The following is a 17,163-nucleotide window of genomic DNA, read 5'->3' as shown; positions in this document are numbered from 1 at the left end:
TGCAATTTTCAGCAGTACTTCCAAATCTCCAGTACATGTATTTCTGCCTTGACCCTTGAGTGAATGGGCCAGAAACCCATAGAAACCACTGGGTGGAAATGCCTGTAGAAAGTCAAATGCTACAATTGTCTGATTGCAGGTATGTGGACCTGAATTTCACATGAATTTTAAAAAAATCACTCAGCGGTAGCTGATTGAAGATGCCAAGATCTCTAAAGTAGGAATTAAGCTTTCCTGAATACCATTTTTATGTAAACCACATAGTTTTTTTATGATTAAATGGCATATAAATTAAACAATTAATTGAATAAGCATCTGTAAATATATTAAAGACAACATGCTAAATGTTTTTATGTTAGTTTATGCACAAGTTATAAATAAAAACAAAACTTTAAAAAATAGCCTTTCCTCACACCTGCTGTGCTCTTTAACTCTTCTTTCCACCCTTTAAAAGTGCCATTGATAGTTTGAGCTATGCCACACACATTCCTCAAAGTGTAAACTGTGTAGCATCAGCAGGATTCCAAGGCAATTTAAAAAAAGCAAACAATAGCCAGGAGAAGCATGCGGGGAATGTTATGAATCAACAGCTGGCAAAGGCAACTCTGCAACGACCTTTAGCTCAACCATGATTGTAGCTTATGCCCTGAAAGGTCAAGGGAACTGAACTGCTAATAGTACCTTCTCACTTGCTGCATTCCAGTACTCCTCCCAGTGCTGTTAAAGGATCCCAGACAGGTTTACACTTTAAGGAACATACTCAGTAAGGACTAATTTAGCTACACACAACAGTATTATAGCATCTGGTAAAATAATCTGACTATTAACACATTTGGTAGCACATTTTAAAATTATTATTACATTTATATCCCACCTTTCCTCCAAGGTGTTCAAGGTGGTGTATGAACATGGTTCTTCCCCTCTCAATTTTATCCTCACAACAATCCCAGTCTGATACTCTAACCACTATACCACACAGGCTCTTAATACTTTAAAGCAGTGATTCTCAAACGGTGCACCCAGGCACACTGGTGCACCGTAAGAGGTGGCTAGGTGTGCCTCAAATATTATGAAAGTATATTTTAAAAATGAGAAGAAACCCATTTGTATAGGGTAAGTAATAGTTTTCTATAGTTTATTTTTATTCATAGTTTAAAATATATTAATATATTTTTAATTTTGTACACTAAGTGCGCCAGAAAATGTTTTATATGTTTTACAGTGTGCCGCGAACCAAAAAAGTTTGAGAACCACTGCTTTAAAGTATTAAAGTAGTATATCCAGTTACAGTGATTTGCACTCCAGGTGTATCAGAGCACTTCTGAACACTTGCATAGAATTTACATAGATTGCATTACACATGTTGATTTCCAAAAGGATATGACTTCCATGTAAGAAAACCACATGCATATAATCCTGTGCTATGAACTAATTCCTGTCTGTTCACCAGTATGTATTTATACTGCTAAAATATTCACAACATTCATAAATATTTGAGATGTGCCAAAATGTCAAATTCTTCAGTTTAAATTTGATTGCAACATTCTGAATTAGAAGTTTTAACTTTGGATATGCATTTTGACTTCAAATTTATACATCTGGGTGCTTTGGACTTGTCTTTTCATTGCTTTGATTTTGGTAGCTGTCAAATGTGATATCTTTTGTAGTTGTTGTTATGTGCCTTCAAGTCGATTACGACTTATGGCGACCCTATGAATCAGTGACCTCAATAGCATCTGTTGTGAACCACCCTGTTCAGATCTTGTAAGTTCAGGTCTGTGACTTCCTTTATGGAATCAATCCATCTAGTTTGATTTTCCTCTTTTTCTACTCCCTTCTGTTTTCCCCAGCATTATTGTCTTTTCCAGTGAATCAGGTCTTCTCATTATGTGTCCAAAGTGGGATAACCTCAGTTTCATGATTTTAACTTCTAGTGATAGTTCTGGTTTAATTTGTTCTAACACCCAATCATTTGTCTTTTTTGCAGTCCATGGTATGCACAAAGCTCTCCTCCAACACCACATTTCAAATGAGTTGATTTTTCTCTTATCCACTTTTTTCACTGTCCAACTTTCACATCCATACATAGAGATTGGGAATACCATGGTCTGACTGATCCTGATTTTAGTGTTCAGTGATACATCTTTGTATCTGAGGACCTTTTCTAGTTCCCTCATAGCTGCCTTCCCCAGTCCTAGCCTTCTTCTGATTTCTTGACTATTGTCTCCATTTTGACTAATGACTGTGCCGAGGTATTGATAATCCTTGACAAGTTCAATGTCCTTGTTGTCAACTTTAAAGTCAAATACTAAATATCATTGCCTATGATGCAGCAAATATAATCAAATATACTTTTACCATGCTGAAAGGATAAATAAGTTTGTTTGGCAGTAAGCTGTAACAATACAAAATAAAATCCAGGATTCAAGAATGCTGTCAGTCTCTGTAGGCTACACCAAGGTGATATATGATGCCGTAAAACAATTCGCTGGCAGCTGCCTAAGCAGAGGCTTAGTTGTAAAGCAGATAAGCAAGGGAGAGGGTCGAGGGGTCTCAGTGCACGTACCAGGTCATTTTCCAAAAGGCAAAGTCAATTTATTATTTATTTATTTATTTATTTATTATATTTCTATACCGCCCAATAGCCGTAGCTCTCTAGGCGGTGCACAACATAAAAACATCCAATATACAAGTAAAAACATATATCAACAACTTAAAAATAATATACCAAAAGTAGTAGAACATAATTAAACATATAAACAACTACAATACAAGCCTAAAAAATATTAAAAAGTATTAAATCAGTTAAAAGTATTAAGATGTTAAGATGTTAAGTAATTAAGATTACTAAAATATTAAGAGCGTAAGTGCAAGTGTAGGTGTTACAATAGATGTTAAAAATGTTGTTAAAATGTTGTTAAAAAGCCTGGGAGAACAAAAAGGTTTTTACCTGGTGCCGAAAGGACATCAATGTTGGTGCCAGGCGTACCTCATCAGGGAGAGAGTTCCATAGTTCGGGGGCCACCACAGAGAAAGCCCGTTTTCTTGTTGTCACCTTCTGGGCTTCTCTCTGGGTGGGCCCCCGAAGGAGGCCCTTCGATGTTGAATGCAGAGTATGGGTTACAAAACAAGGTTCGATATTCTAACAAGGGAACCCTTCAAGGGACGTCTGGTGAGACTCTTACACTAGTGTCTTGACATTGCTTCCAGCAAAGGGCAAATAGTGTCTCACTGCCTTTTAAGCTTCCCCTCCCTGGTTCAGGTGCTAGCAATCAATCCTCTGACTCCTGGGAGCTTGCAGCCTTAAACAGCCAGAATGCTTGCATTGCTCTGCTATTCGCAGGTGTCTTCACTCATCAGGGAGTGGAGGAGCCTCCTGTTCAATCTTGAGTCTGACTGAGGGGCTCCAGCTGTATCCTGACCATCTTCCAGTGGTGGGGGTCTGGAGCTACTTCTTGGGTGGGTCTGCTTGTTCCCTCTCCTGGGTCTACTGTGCCAATCCCCTGCTGCTCATCCTCCTCTGAGGACTCATTTGATGGAGGCATAACACATACTTGCAAATCTAAGTCATGTGTAAATTTGCTTGGGCCATTGGTAATTTAAAAAAACCTAATTTGATAAATATATGTAAAAATCTATATAGTTGCTACTTATTAAAACCATCTAGAACATGTACACAACAAACCCTAGTATAAATGCATGAGATGCCACTGTATGCCAATTATGTTGATTGTTTTATGTCATCTCCCTTTTTGATAGAGTTACTAGCCTGGTAGATCAGGGGAATGCTGTGGACATAATATATCTTGATTTCAGCAAGGTTTCAACAATTAACAAGCTGATAAAATGTGGGGTAGACAATGCTACTATTAAGTGGATTTGCAGCTGGTTGATGGACTCTGCTCAAAGACAAAGAGCATTCATCAGTGGCTGCTCATCAATTTGAAGAGAAGTGACACAGGGTTCTGTTGTTTAACATATTTATAAATTATTTGGATGAAGGAGCAGAGGTGATGCTAAACTGGGTAGGGGTAGCTAATACCTTAGAAGACAAAATCAAGATTCAATATTTATTTATTTTAAGCGTTCTAATCTTCCTCTTCAGCAAAAAAATGTCAGTGATAAAACAGTCCCTGATTTCAGGCTTACAATCCAAACTAGAGGTAGAAACACACTCAACTGTTCTGCTGGTTCCAGTGCCTCTCTATCCCTCTTTTCTGAAAACGGGGGCACACAGTGCAAGTCAAATCAGATCCCTTTTTACTGTAAAACCTGGGGAGAGCAGCCAGAGTGCATTTTTTTAAAATCAGCATCAAAGAGTATTTGCAACTTATCAGCAGATCAACCCATTCCCCCTCCAGGTGTGGCCAATGGAAATGCTTTGCTACAGGAGACTAGTGTGTTCATTTAGCCTAAAAGACAGGACAAAAAAGGATAATATATTGGGAGGAAGGTCTTGCAATGACAACAAAAGGAAATATTTCAAGAAGAGGAGTCATTGTTTGGCAGAGCTAATTGAGGAGCTCTGCAGTCCCATCTCCCTCTCTCCTATAGCCTGATGGAATGGCTGCTGATGACAATTGAGGGAGAAACCTGATGAAGCTGGTCTTTAAGCAATGTAGATAGACCCTCCTAAGGGGCTGGCAACTAATGACAGTTGAAGGAGGAGCCAGATGCTCTTGGATTATTGGTTTGTGTCTCATTAGGAGATAATAAGCAGAAAGGGTCTCTTTAGTGTTCTCTCATCTACTATATATTTTGGAACGTTGTTTCTCTGTTTGCTATGTATTTGGACACCTCTTAAGATATCGTAATCAAATTTTACATGATGGTTCTTGAGATCAAAGCAGATTTTGGTCTATGTTTGGATATAGTTGGAAGCCATTTTGAATCAAGATAACAGAGTGAACCTTTCAAAACTGCACTGATTTTAACCACCAGTTTTAAAAATGCACTGATTTTTTGGTTTCTTATAATTTTGAGAAAAAGTGCATTTGCAGTTACTAGTCCAAAATAAACTAAACCCTGTACCACTGTTCTTGGAATTTCTCACATGCATGTAACAGAAGGAAGGGACCCAGAGTAGCCATAGAGATTTGTGTTCATGCCTTTTGTTCACAATTGAAAACTAGATTAATGTATTTATATGTAAGTACCTACAATTTTAACCACAGTCAGTCATGAGCAGAGTAAAACTGGCTAAAAGAACTATTGAGTGCTTCAAATCATTTCCAAAGTTTGGAAGGAATGTGCTGTGTGGGACTGGGAGACAGGTTGAGCAGGGCAAAGCATAAGCACATGTGATTTTCCCAGCTCAGGGTTGTCCCTTTTAAAAGGACTTACCAACCTTACTACATGAAACCACATTAGAGGAAACTGACACTCAGAAGATTCCAACAGATTAAATGAGGTGAAATATTAATGGAATTTGGGGCATGAACACATGGAGTTGCTGAGTCCCAAATTGGCTCTTCTCAACTGGTAAATCCAATGAAAGGTACAGAGATTCTTTGGAAGCCATATTGCCTTTCCTGCATAACTTCAAACCTCTACACCTGGCACCCTCTTGTCTCACAGAAATTCCCAGACCTGAGTCACAGATGGAATCTATTTTGAATCTCAGTTTGGGGCACCATAATAAGCTGGCAAATTCAGAAACAAACTCAGTTTCTTTGGATGTTCCATTCCATTCATACATTTGTTTCTGAGAAACTAAATCCTTTGGTGCTGTTCTCAATCCCAATTTTAATATGATGCAAAATAAGACTAGGCCTGGTGAGTGATTGGAGGAATTCTCAAAGAAAATAACTTACCTTGCAGCACTTGTATGCACACATGAATGAATGCAATGTGATTGCAATATTTATCTAAAATATTTATACTCCATCTTTTCAGTTTGCCAAGGTGGCTTCCAATAGAAAAAGGCACATTTATTTATTTATTTATTATTAACTTTTTATCCCATCCTTCCTCCTAGTAGGAGCCCATTAGAACATCAAATGGTAAAACACAAAAATTAAAATGCAATATGATGTATTAAATTCTCATTTTAAATTTGGGTGAGGGCCCAACGATGGATTAAAAATCACATTTACTATTTGATGCAACATTTCAATCACCTGTGAATTTATCTTTTTTGATCTATCTCTTTGAATTAGGCTAAAACAGGCTTCCTACTTGTTACATTCAATTAAGTTTTTAAAAAATAAAACAGTTTTGATAACTATAGCTTCTGTCAGCTCTGCAGCGTTACAACAGGATTTATCTGCTAACTTCTGTGTTCTACAAAAATATGCATATTTCACATGGTAACCACCATATTACATCTGCCATCATGGTCCATCCATTGGCCATACCTCACAATTAGACTGCTGCAATGTGGTGAATATGGGACTAGTCCTGTGTGTAGTTTAGAAGCTGCAACTAGTGCAAAATTCAACTGCAATGGTGCTTAATGGTACACCCAGCTTTACACATTTTATTTGTTTGTTTGTTTGTTTATATCCCACCCTGCCTCCTAGAAGGAGTCCAGGGCGGCAACTGCCTCAGACAGTAGATACTGGAGAACAGAATTCCTCTTTGTTGGAGGACAGTTAGGCATACTACATAGCCTGTCCTGCATTCCTTAACCTGACATGCTGTCCTCAGGTGTCTTGGAGGACATTGTCCTGTCAACAATGTCGAAGTAATATTCAGCTGCCAGTCAAGTCATCTTGTGTACATGGGTGGAGATGGGGAGAATTTTGTTCTTTACCTCACGCAACAAAATGACTTGTATTGGCCCAGCCTGCAATGCACAATTATGACAAAGGTATATATGAATGTGAGTGAATCATTACTGCATCTGGCATAGTACATAGCAATTATAAGCAAAAAACTTTATTATATAGATAGATTTTTAATTGCAATTTTATGAAAGAAAAATGTAAGAGAAGAGAAGGGGGGAACCAAATAAAAAGTAATATAGAGGGGGGAAAGAGAAAAAACTCTGTCAGCTCACATTAACAGAACATTTAAACATCAATACATCCATTTTAGTTTACATATATAGATCAACATATGCCATCCAAATTCCAAATAGGTACAGTGCCTTACAAAAGTAATCAGAACCCTGACCAATGCTCTCATATTACTGAATTACAAATGGTACATTGTAATTTCGTTCTGTATGATATTTTATTTTGAAACACTGAAACTTAAAATCAATTATTGTAAGGTGATATTGGTTTTATGTGGGGAAATGTTTGTAAGAAACATAAAAAACTAAAACATGTTGCTTGCATAAGGATTCAACCCCTGTGGTGTGGAAGCTCCCAGTTTACACAGATGAAAGAAATTGCCCTATCGAGGACACTGTTACCTTACCATTGGCCTCCACTTGTGAACTATTAAACTTGCTGTCACATTGCCAGGATAAAAACCCCACTGTTGAAGATAATTGGTCAGGAAGTGGATCTGGAGGAAAATGAAGACCAAAGAGCCTTCTACAGAAGTAAGAGATAATGTAATACAAATGCATAGATTATGGAATAGGATACAGAATAATATCCAAGTGTTTGGATATCCCAATGAGCACAGTTGGATCAATAATCAGGAAGTGGAAGATGCATTACACCACCCTGGCACTGCCAAAGAAAGGCCATCCTTCAAAACTCAGCACTTGAACAAGGAGACTTGTGAAAGAAGCCACAGAGAGGGCAACAATCACTTTGAAGGAGTTCAGTGGCTGGGAGTGGAGTAGTGGCACAATAGCCACTCAGATCAAGAGCTCTACATAACACTGGCCTGTATGGGAGGGTGGCAAGAAAGAAGCCGTTACTCAAAAAGTACCATCTGAAAGCATGACTGGAGTTTGCCAGAAAGCATGAGAGTGCGCCAATGGCAATGTGGGAAAAGGTTTTGTGGTCAGATGAGACCAAGATAGAGCTTTTTGGCCAAAACTCAAAGTGGTGGAAACCTAACACTGCCCATGCCTCAAAACACACCATCCCTACAGTGAGGTATGGTGGTGGCTGCAACATGCTGTGGGGATGCTTCTCATCAGCAGGGACTGGGCATCTTGTTAAAATTGAAGGAAAGGAGAATGGATGGAACAAAATACAGGGAAATACTGCTAGAGAACCTGCTTCAGTCCACTAAAAAACTGAAGCTTGGGAGGAAATTCACTTTTCAGCAGGACAGTGATCTCAAGCACAAGGCCATGTTGATGTGTGTGCGTTGTTGCGTGAAACAGCATACATTACGTTGAAGTTAAGTTGAGCAAGAAACTTCTTCAGAGCATTAGAGCATGTTAAGAGTCTTTATTAAGACATTATGGCCAAAGGCTGAAGAGTAAATACATGTAGAGTTTCTTCAGTCACCCCCCCTCTGGTACCTCTCTCTCCAAAGGTAAACACAGAAGAGAACCTCTCAGTTCAGAGGCAATACACAGAAGACCAGCCTCACAGTTCAGAGGCAATATTCAGAAGACACAACTTACAGACTCTGTTAGAACTTTCCCAGTTGCTATCTCACGTTACCATGACAACCGCTGGCCTTGGATGTCTGCTCACTCTCAGGCCAGGAGATAACAGTTACTTCTCCAAACTTGCAGGCTTTATGGAAAACAACTAGAGACAGTAATGCCTATGGGTCACAGCCCAACAGGCCAAAGCAACACTGGAGTGGCTCAAGAACAAAAAGGCGAATGCTCTACAGTAGCCCAGTCAAATCCCATTGAGAATCTCAATCCCATTGAGAATCTGTGGCGCTCTTTGAAAATTGTGGTCCACAGCAACATCGAACAAACCTGAATGACCTGGAACAAATCTGCAAAGAAGAATGGGCCAAAATCCCTCTGACACTGAGTGCAAAGCTGGTATATACCTACCCCAAAAGACTTAAAGTTCTTATTGCAGAAAAAGGTGGCTCTACCAAATATCAAGATCCTCCATGGCGCAGAGTGGTAAGTGGCAGTAACGCAGCCGAAAGCTCTGCTCATGGCTGGAGTTCGATTCCAACGGAAGGAGGAAGTTGAATCTCCGGTAAAAGGTGTCGAGGTCCACTCAGCCTTCCATTCATCCGTGGTCGGTAAAATGAGTACCCAGCATATGCTGGGGGGTAAAGAAAGGCCGGGGAAGGAACTGGCAATCCCACCCTATATATACGGTCTGCCTAGTAAACGTCGCAAGACTTCACCCTAAGAGTCAGAAACGACTTGCACTACAAGTCTGGGGACACCTTTACCTTTATCAAATATTAATGTGTGTGGGTTGAATACTTATCCAAGCAACATGTTTCAGTTTTTTATGTTTCTTAGAAACATTTCCCAACATAAAACCAATGTCACAATAATTAATTTTGAGTTTCAGTGTTCCAAAATAAAATATCATACAGAAGGAAATGTCAATGTACCATTTGTAATTCAGTAATATGAGAGCACTGGTCAGGGGTCTGATTACTTTTGCAAGGCACTGTGTTTAGGTGAAGTTGGTGTTTACAGAAAGAACACTCAAATGTAGCAAGGCTTTCAAACAAAAACAAGTTTTGAAGATTTCATCACTATTTTTATTTTTAAATTTTATTTTAGATTCTTTAAAAATAAAAATTTATTTTAAATTTTATTTATTTTCTTAATGTCAAAATATCAAGAAATAATGGGGGATAGGACTGTGTTGTAGGACATATAATGACAGAGGGGAAAGCAGCTTGCTAATGTATTTGTCCATTGCCCATCTGGAATTTGCATTTAAAATATTTTTTAAAAGACAAACTCCAGTAGTTGAAAAGAAACAGAAGGGACCACATTACAAATCAAGTAATTGTGCAAGAAGGGAAGGGGTGTGTGTGTGGGAACTGAATGTTGTCCTTGCTTCCTCTCTCAACAACAAACCTTGAACTTGTCTCTTTAGCTTATAGGCAGTCAGTGAAGATCTTTGAGCACTATTATAACCCCCACCCATGTACACAAGATGACTTGACTGGCAGCTGAAGGTTACTTCGACATTGTTGACAGGACAGCATCCTCCAAGACACTGAGGGCAACGTATCAGGTTAAGGGATGCGGGACAGACTATGTAGTACATCTAACTGTCCTCCAACAAACAGAAATTCTCTTCTCCAGTATCTACCCTCTGAGGCAGCTTGCTTCACTCTGCCTAATGGTGGAGCCAGTCCTCATTGCAGAGTTGTAATAGAGACTGCAGTTATACATCCAATGTTGTGTGGAACCACCATTTGTTATAGACCTGCTTCCAGATGGCTGAAGAAAAGCAACATCTGGTTGGCACTTCTCAAGGGCTCTAGTGTAGAAGCAATCTTTTTTTACTGTTAGTTTTTAATTAACAATTTATATATGAATGTGCATACAGGGCACAGAATAACACACTGGGGAAGGGGGCAGTGGACAGGTGAGAGGGACAGAAAATATTAAAAATATAGAAAAAATAAATATATATGATAACAACATTAACCACTACAGAAAACGCACAAAAGGATAATATAAAGAAAGTCCTTCTGAAAGGGGCCAAAGTAACCTACTGCTTTTGGAGCACCTCTGAGCACATACAAAGTGCACTTCTCTGAATAATCACAGCTGCCCCCACATTATACAGCCATGAGAGTGGCTGTATACTGTAGCCAGCATGGATTTTTCACATTCTGCAATGTTAAATTGAAAATACCCCCCATGCTATTCTGATGCTTCCCATCAGGGCTGGTTCCAAAGGGCGGCCAGATTGAGACCTGGCTGAAGACCCCTGAAGCCACAGAGGCCCCTGAGGGGCCTCTCGATAGGGTGGAGGAGGAGTAGCACTCCTTTTCCATGATCTACGGCAGAGTAGCTGCTGCGCATCGCAAGGAGAGAGCTTCTTCCACCTGCCCATTTGCTGGCTCCACCTACCCATCTCTCCTGTCTTTTGCAGCTGCATGTGCAGGACTGCCATTAACCAAGATGGCAGCCGAGGTTTCCCTAGGGCTAAGCCTCTGCCACCATCTTGGTTGATGGCAGCGATGCGTGCATATAGCAGCCCACGCAGCTGCAAAAGACTGGAGAGGCAGAGACAGCAAACGGGCAGGCAGAAGAAGCTCCTTCCCTGCGAGAGACAGATAGGCGCACATGTGCATGTGTGTCCATGCGTGTGCATGCACGCGGGGCCTTGGGCAAGCTGGTGCCCAAGGGCCCCCACATGTCTGGCGCTGGCCCTGCTTCCCATAAGCTCATTTCAAAACAAAACCTTACAAAACTTATAGTCCTGAACTCAGAAACGCTTGCTTAACAACCCTTTAAATTTTCATGGTGATACACAAAACAGTCAGAGAGAAACAAGAGTTCAAAGAGTAAAAAGAGAGAAAAAAGTCAGACCCCTTTTGGACTTCTTTCTGCCAGAGTTCTCTTAATTTGTTGAAATTCATTAAAAAATTAGCCATGTTCACTGAGTACCTGTAATCCTATTACTGACCTTGCCCCATACCTTCATCTTCTGCAGTTAGAATTTTTTAAAAATGTCTGGTTGATTTTTAATTAATTTAAGAAATTTTGCATTGAACTCAGAGATTATGTCAGGCATGCTCAGTAAGAACTAAGTGTCAGTGTTATAAAAACCAGAGTCACAGCTGCTGGGCTTGGCTAATCAGGGGGCCACACCCACACCAGACATTTATTTCACTTTAGACAGTCATGGCTTCTCCCAAAGAATCCTGGGAAGTGTAGTTTGTGAAGAGTGCTGAGAGGAGACTCCTATTCCCCTGGCAGAGCTCCAGTGGCCAGAGTGGTTTAACAGTCAGTCGTTCTGATTGAAGCTCTGTGAAGGGAACAGGGCATCTCCTAGCAACTCTTAACACCCTTCACAAACTCAACTTCCCAGAATTCTTTGGGAGAAGCCAGGACTGTCTAAAGTGAAATAAAGGTCTGGTGTGGATGTGTCCAGAGACAGCTTTGGTTTAAATTTGGGTGGGAGGCTACATTATTATTATTATTTGATTTATATCCCGCCCTTCCTCCAGCAGGAGCCCATGGGCCTGCTGTAGAACAGAAAACTGGGGGAAACACTGAAAAGCAATGACACTGTTCACAATGTTTTCCTTTTGGAAAGAAAAGGGGCTTCCCCTCTGCCCAGTGCCCACTCACCCAATCTCTTCCCCTTCCTCTCCTCTCCCTGCCCCTCCCCCAGGTCAGTTGCACCTATCCTAAACATGATTGTACAGAAATAAATCCCATTGAACCCAAAAAGTATGCAAATGATCAAACCCACCCTCCCTTCTCCTCCCTCCTATCCCCTCCCTCTTGCCCCTTCTCTCCGCCCTTCCTTTGCCCCTCCCTCATCCTTCACATCCCCTTCAAATCCCCTCCTCCCCCCTCCCCCCTTTGGTCAGTCTTACCTATCTTAAGCATGATTGCACTGAACTAAATCCCATTGACCTCAATAAGCATGATCAAACCTGCCCTCCCCTCCTCCTTCCTCCCATCACCTCCCTTTTGCCCCTTTCCTCCTCCTTCCTTTGCATCTCCCCTTCTAATCCCCTCCTTCCCCTCCCCTCTCCCCCCATGGTCAGTTTTACCTATCCTAACCATGATTGCATGGGAGTAAATCCCACTGAACTCAATAAGCATGCAAATGATCAACCCTGTCCTTCTCCTCCCCTCCCCCTCCTGCCTGCTTCCCTCCCCCTCCTCCCCTCCCCATTCCCTGTGGTCAGTTTCACCTATCCTAAGCATAATTGCAGGAGAGTAAATCCCACTGAACTCAATAAGCATGCAAATGATAAATCCATTCTCAGCAAACTTGCACAGGATCCCATTTCTTAGCTCCCGGATTAAAAAGCAGAGAAATTCACTAACAGGCAAAAAACCTTGCCCTTTAAGAATGTACCTGTAACCCACAGATATTTTTATCAAACTTTAAAAAGCAGGGAAATTGGCCAGCTATTCTGAATTTGTCAGAATTCTGATAAATGTGTAGGGCAATCCAATATATCATAGAGGAGGTCAGGTATGCTGCTCCCCTGGTGCATTCACTATAGCTGCCCAATTTCCCTGCTTTTTAAAGTTTGATAGAAATATCTGTGGGTTACAGGTACATTCTTAAACCGCAAGTTTTTTTTGCCAATTAGTGAATCTACAGTTGGAAAGCAGGGCTTCTAGCTTCTAAATAAAATGATTTCTAGGCAAGTTCCAGTCCCCATACTTCTTATTTTAGAAATTACGCACTGCACTTGAAAGGTAGAACGTTATTATCACACTCCATCTTCTTATCACCCAAATTTAAGCTATTTACAGTAGATCATGAACAGCTTCCCCAAGACTCAATTCCTAGGAGGCAGCGCGGCAGCAAGTCTTTAGCATGCCACCGGAAACGCCCAGGTTTTTGCAGCAGCCATTACCTGCTGAGAAAATAGGCTGAAAATAAAGCAATTGAAATAGATCCTTCACGGCCTCCGTTAAAGCACCGAATGATGCAACTACAAACAAAGGTTGCCCCAATAGCTAGCTGGCCATCCGCCCCCTTAGTATGTGATTGAACGAGATGATGGTGAGACCGCACCCCCTTTACTCGATTGGCTGAGGTATTATCGCTCTTGTCACTTTGCCACGCGAAGCCGCGTTTGTTCTCTTTTTTCTGCCTACCGGACGAGCCACGTGGGCTGTATCAGGTTTGTCCTCTGGGGATCAGGTTGGCCCCAAGTAAAGGCAAGGGATGGGGGGTGAGGGCAGGGAGTACGAGTTACATGGAAGGGATCAAACCAAGATATAGAACGGGTGGGGAAAAGATGGAGTGGGGGAGAAGTTTGAAGAGACAAAGGGGAGTAGGTGGGAAGTGAAGTGGGGCTTTGAGAAAGAGGGATGGAAGGAAAGGATTGGGCGAGTTGACTTGTGATGAGAAGTGGAAGGGAGTGTGACAGATTCAAAATCACCAGCGGTCTTGAATCTGATATACCTGACCCCAAAAACCCTGCATTGTTGTTTCCATAAAACTGTGCAGGATCTGAAGGCCTACTGCAGCACAGCTGGGTTGCTATCAGTGGAACTTCTAATTCGTTGCCTATTCTTTTTCACTCCCAAGAACCCATTAGGTCTCTTCTTGGCACTTCTTGGCAACTGTTGATACCATGAGCGTGGGATTCATCGGTGCGGGGCAGCTTGCCTTCTCCCTGGCTAGAGGTTTCACTGCAGCAGGTAGGCAGGCCTGAGGGCTCCAAGGAACAAGAGTTAATGTGAAATAAACAGTGAAAAAATGCTGTTACTATGGGGTTCTTGGTATCAAAGTTCTCTATTTATATAACTTTATAGTTACATATTCTCTGTAGGTTTGAGAAAAACATTGGAAATCTTGTTCAATTCCCACCCTTGTAACTTGTACCTATACACATATTTCTGTTTCTCTCAGATGGCATATCCCTCTTCTGGAGTAAGGTGTTGTGTTCAAGAGGAGTGTTTGACTTGGGAAAGGGGGAGTGCTTTTTGCTGGCAAACTGCAAAAGTGGGGACACACCCAACATTAATCTTATGCTTGATTTTTGGGATGTGTGTAGTAAGCTAATGAAATTCCACCCATAATGGTGTCCCTGGTAAATGCCAGCCTCTCCAGAATAACTTGTTCTGCAATGAAATATGGGCATTATTGCAAAAATGCTAACTGCAGTGCAGAGAAACAAGGGCAGATTATGCCCACAGACTGTTTTACTTACATTTAAACTCCTCCTTGCGTTTTAAATGACCTGGTTGCGGTAACCATTGCCTGCAACTAAAGTTGAAGATAGGGATTTACGGATGCATGTAAACGATTAACACAAAGAACAAAATTCCTGACATATCCTTTTGCCAAGATTCACTGGGAATGAAGTAATAAGACTGGTCACACACAAACCTTGCAAAACTAGGCTTGGTTCTACCCACAGATCTGGGAAGCATCAAGTTCTCAAGGGTGGCAATTTTATGTGCAAATTCCCCAGGCGTTTGTCTGTTTGTATGCCATCCTTTAGATGCTTGTATTCATTGTTCAGGAGCAGGAATATAAGGACCCCAAACTAGCTGGGTTGTATAAAGTGAAGGGTAATGAGGATAACACTGACAATCACATGGAAGGAATATGCTGAGGAGGGAGATCTATAGGCAGAAGGCTGTGACAAACTAAAACTGAAGGGTTTTTCTTCTTTCTAGGAGTCTTGGCTGCTCACAAGATAACAGCAAGTTCACCAGACACTGATCTCCCAACTGTAGCAGGGTTGAGGGTAGGTTCCAGGACTTGAAAAATCTAAAATATCTTTTTTTCCCCAACCCACAAAGCATCCATATAAAATCTGTTCATGTTTGCATCAACCATGCACTGTGCTAGTTTGTCAGGCCCTCTTTTTAGTTCTGGGTCTGTTTCTAGGGACTAAACTTCCCAGCCAGTGTATTTTTTGTTGCTGTCATTGGGGCTTATTCATTGTTTACCAATAAAATAAGGAAAACTGAGAAAGTGCAGTTAAATGCTTGCCATTACACACAAATGCTTGTAATTGTAGTCTGATGGTATTTTTTTAACTTGGAAAGCAACTTTTAGACATGCTTGCTAGAAAGGGTGCATAACCCTTTCCCCCCATTCTGTTTAAACTTCTCAGTCATCCACAGACAACACATGACTCATCACGTGCATTCATTTTCAGGAACCCATTTTAAATCTGTTTGGCCGTTTAGAGAGACTTAGGGTTTCAAATGCATGTTTACCCTCATAAGCATGCATTTGAAACCCTGTGCCCAGGGGTGGAGAAGTGGAACAGGGACAAAGTTACACACCTTCCCTGTCCCCCAACGTCTCTGCTGTCAGATGCCTCCATCTAAAGTGGCTTTTCACATAAAACAAAGATGGCTATTGTACCACAGTTACACATGCTTGCAACTAATCTTGGGATAAGTACCCTGCCCCAGCAAAGTAGCTTGGATCAACCCTATGAATTCTTAGTTGTTGAGTTTATCTGAGGGTTTTTTCTTTGTTTCATTTCTGTTTGGCTTTTCTACATAAAATGTACTCAAGGGGACAGGCAAATATGAGTGTGAATATAAAATCTAGAAATCATTATAAAATCAAAACCAGTAAACATTAGCAACAACATCTAAAACAGCATGTTAAAATGGCAGAAGAGGTTACATGTGAAATGTCTGTCTAAATATATTTTCACAGCTGCCTAAAAGCAGAAAAAGAGGAAACTTGTCAGATCTCCCCAGGGAAGGCATTCCATAGCTGCAGTCCTATTCCCAAGAAGACCCTGTCCCTAGTTCCTGCTAACCATATTTCCACTGGAGACAAATGAGAGCAAGGCATCCAAAGTAGATGTTAAGGCTTAGGCAGACTCATATGACAAAGGCAGCCCTTGTTGTAACCTGGTCCCAAACAGTTACATATGGCCAACTGCAAAAGCAGATGGTGCTTCTGCACCTTTAATAGTTATATAGAAAAGGGAATTTCTACAGGTGTACCTTGTCATGCTAGCTACACCTGCTGTAATTCTATTTTCTATGCAGCTATTAAAGGTGTGGGAGCCCTGTCCTCTGTGCATCTGGCCATCCTAGCTTCAAAGGTCAATCCCACCAATTTAGGTTTGGGGATGAATAGGTTGCCAGTACAGTTGACATAATATTGGTGTGCTTTGTTCTGATTGCCACGTGCCAACCAAAACTCTGCTAACCATATTTTGTACCAATTGCAGTTTCTGAACTCTTCATGATGGGTAGTAGCTTCACATAGAGAGCAGTGAAGTTGTCTGGTCTTGATGCAACTAAGGCATAGCTAACTGAGGCAGATCTGTATCTCTAGCTTTGAGTGCAGTTGGTTAAGATGAAGCTGGTAAAAAGTGCTTCTGGATACCAGTGTCACTTGGATATCGGTCCTGGAGCATCCCCAAACTATGTACTTGGTCCTTTATAGGGAGTGCAAGCACATTTGGAGAGACTGTTTAGGACACTACCCAGATTGGCAGAAACCCCCAACCAGCAATACAGTTTAGACTCTGCCTTCCTCATTCATTGTCTATTTGATATGTCGGGGACAAAGTCTTATGAGCTTGATGACAACTGACAAAGTGTGTGTTCATCCTATTTCTGCAATTCCTAGTAAATGAGATCGTGCTCAACTCCAGGCTGATCCCACATGGCTAAATCCTGTTATCCTTGCTGTTGTCTAAGAAGAAAGAAGGATGCTTTACCTG

At 41.1% G+C, this 17,163-nt stretch overlaps 1 protein-coding gene across 4 annotated transcripts in view; it reads left to right on the top strand.

Moving 5' to 3' along the window:
* Positions 1-17,163, top strand: part of PYCR1 (pyrroline-5-carboxylate reductase 1) — a 43,108-nt gene that overhangs the window by 14,815 nt on the left and 11,130 nt on the right. For 3 of the 4 annotated variants that reach the window (XM_061615938.1, XM_061615936.1, XM_061615937.1), the window contains 2 exons: positions 14,040-14,152; positions 15,137-15,207. In XM_061615938.1, coding sequence (XP_061471922.1) covers positions 14,086-14,152; positions 15,137-15,207 — 138 coding nt within the window. In that variant the 5' untranslated portion in view covers positions 14,040-14,085. Of the gene's footprint in view, positions 1-13,527; positions 13,630-14,039; positions 14,153-15,136; positions 15,208-17,163 lie in introns of those variants that run through there. The other variant, XM_061615935.1, reaches the window with a different exon arrangement.

This window comes from Rhineura floridana, chromosome 3, assembly GCF_030035675.1.
Source record: "Rhineura floridana isolate rRhiFlo1 chromosome 3, rRhiFlo1.hap2, whole genome shotgun sequence".
NCBI lineage: Eukaryota > Metazoa > Chordata > Lepidosauria > Squamata > Rhineuridae > Rhineura > Rhineura floridana.
The sequence above is the reverse complement of the archived record's forward strand: the minus strand, read 5'-3'. Positions and strand labels throughout refer to the sequence as shown.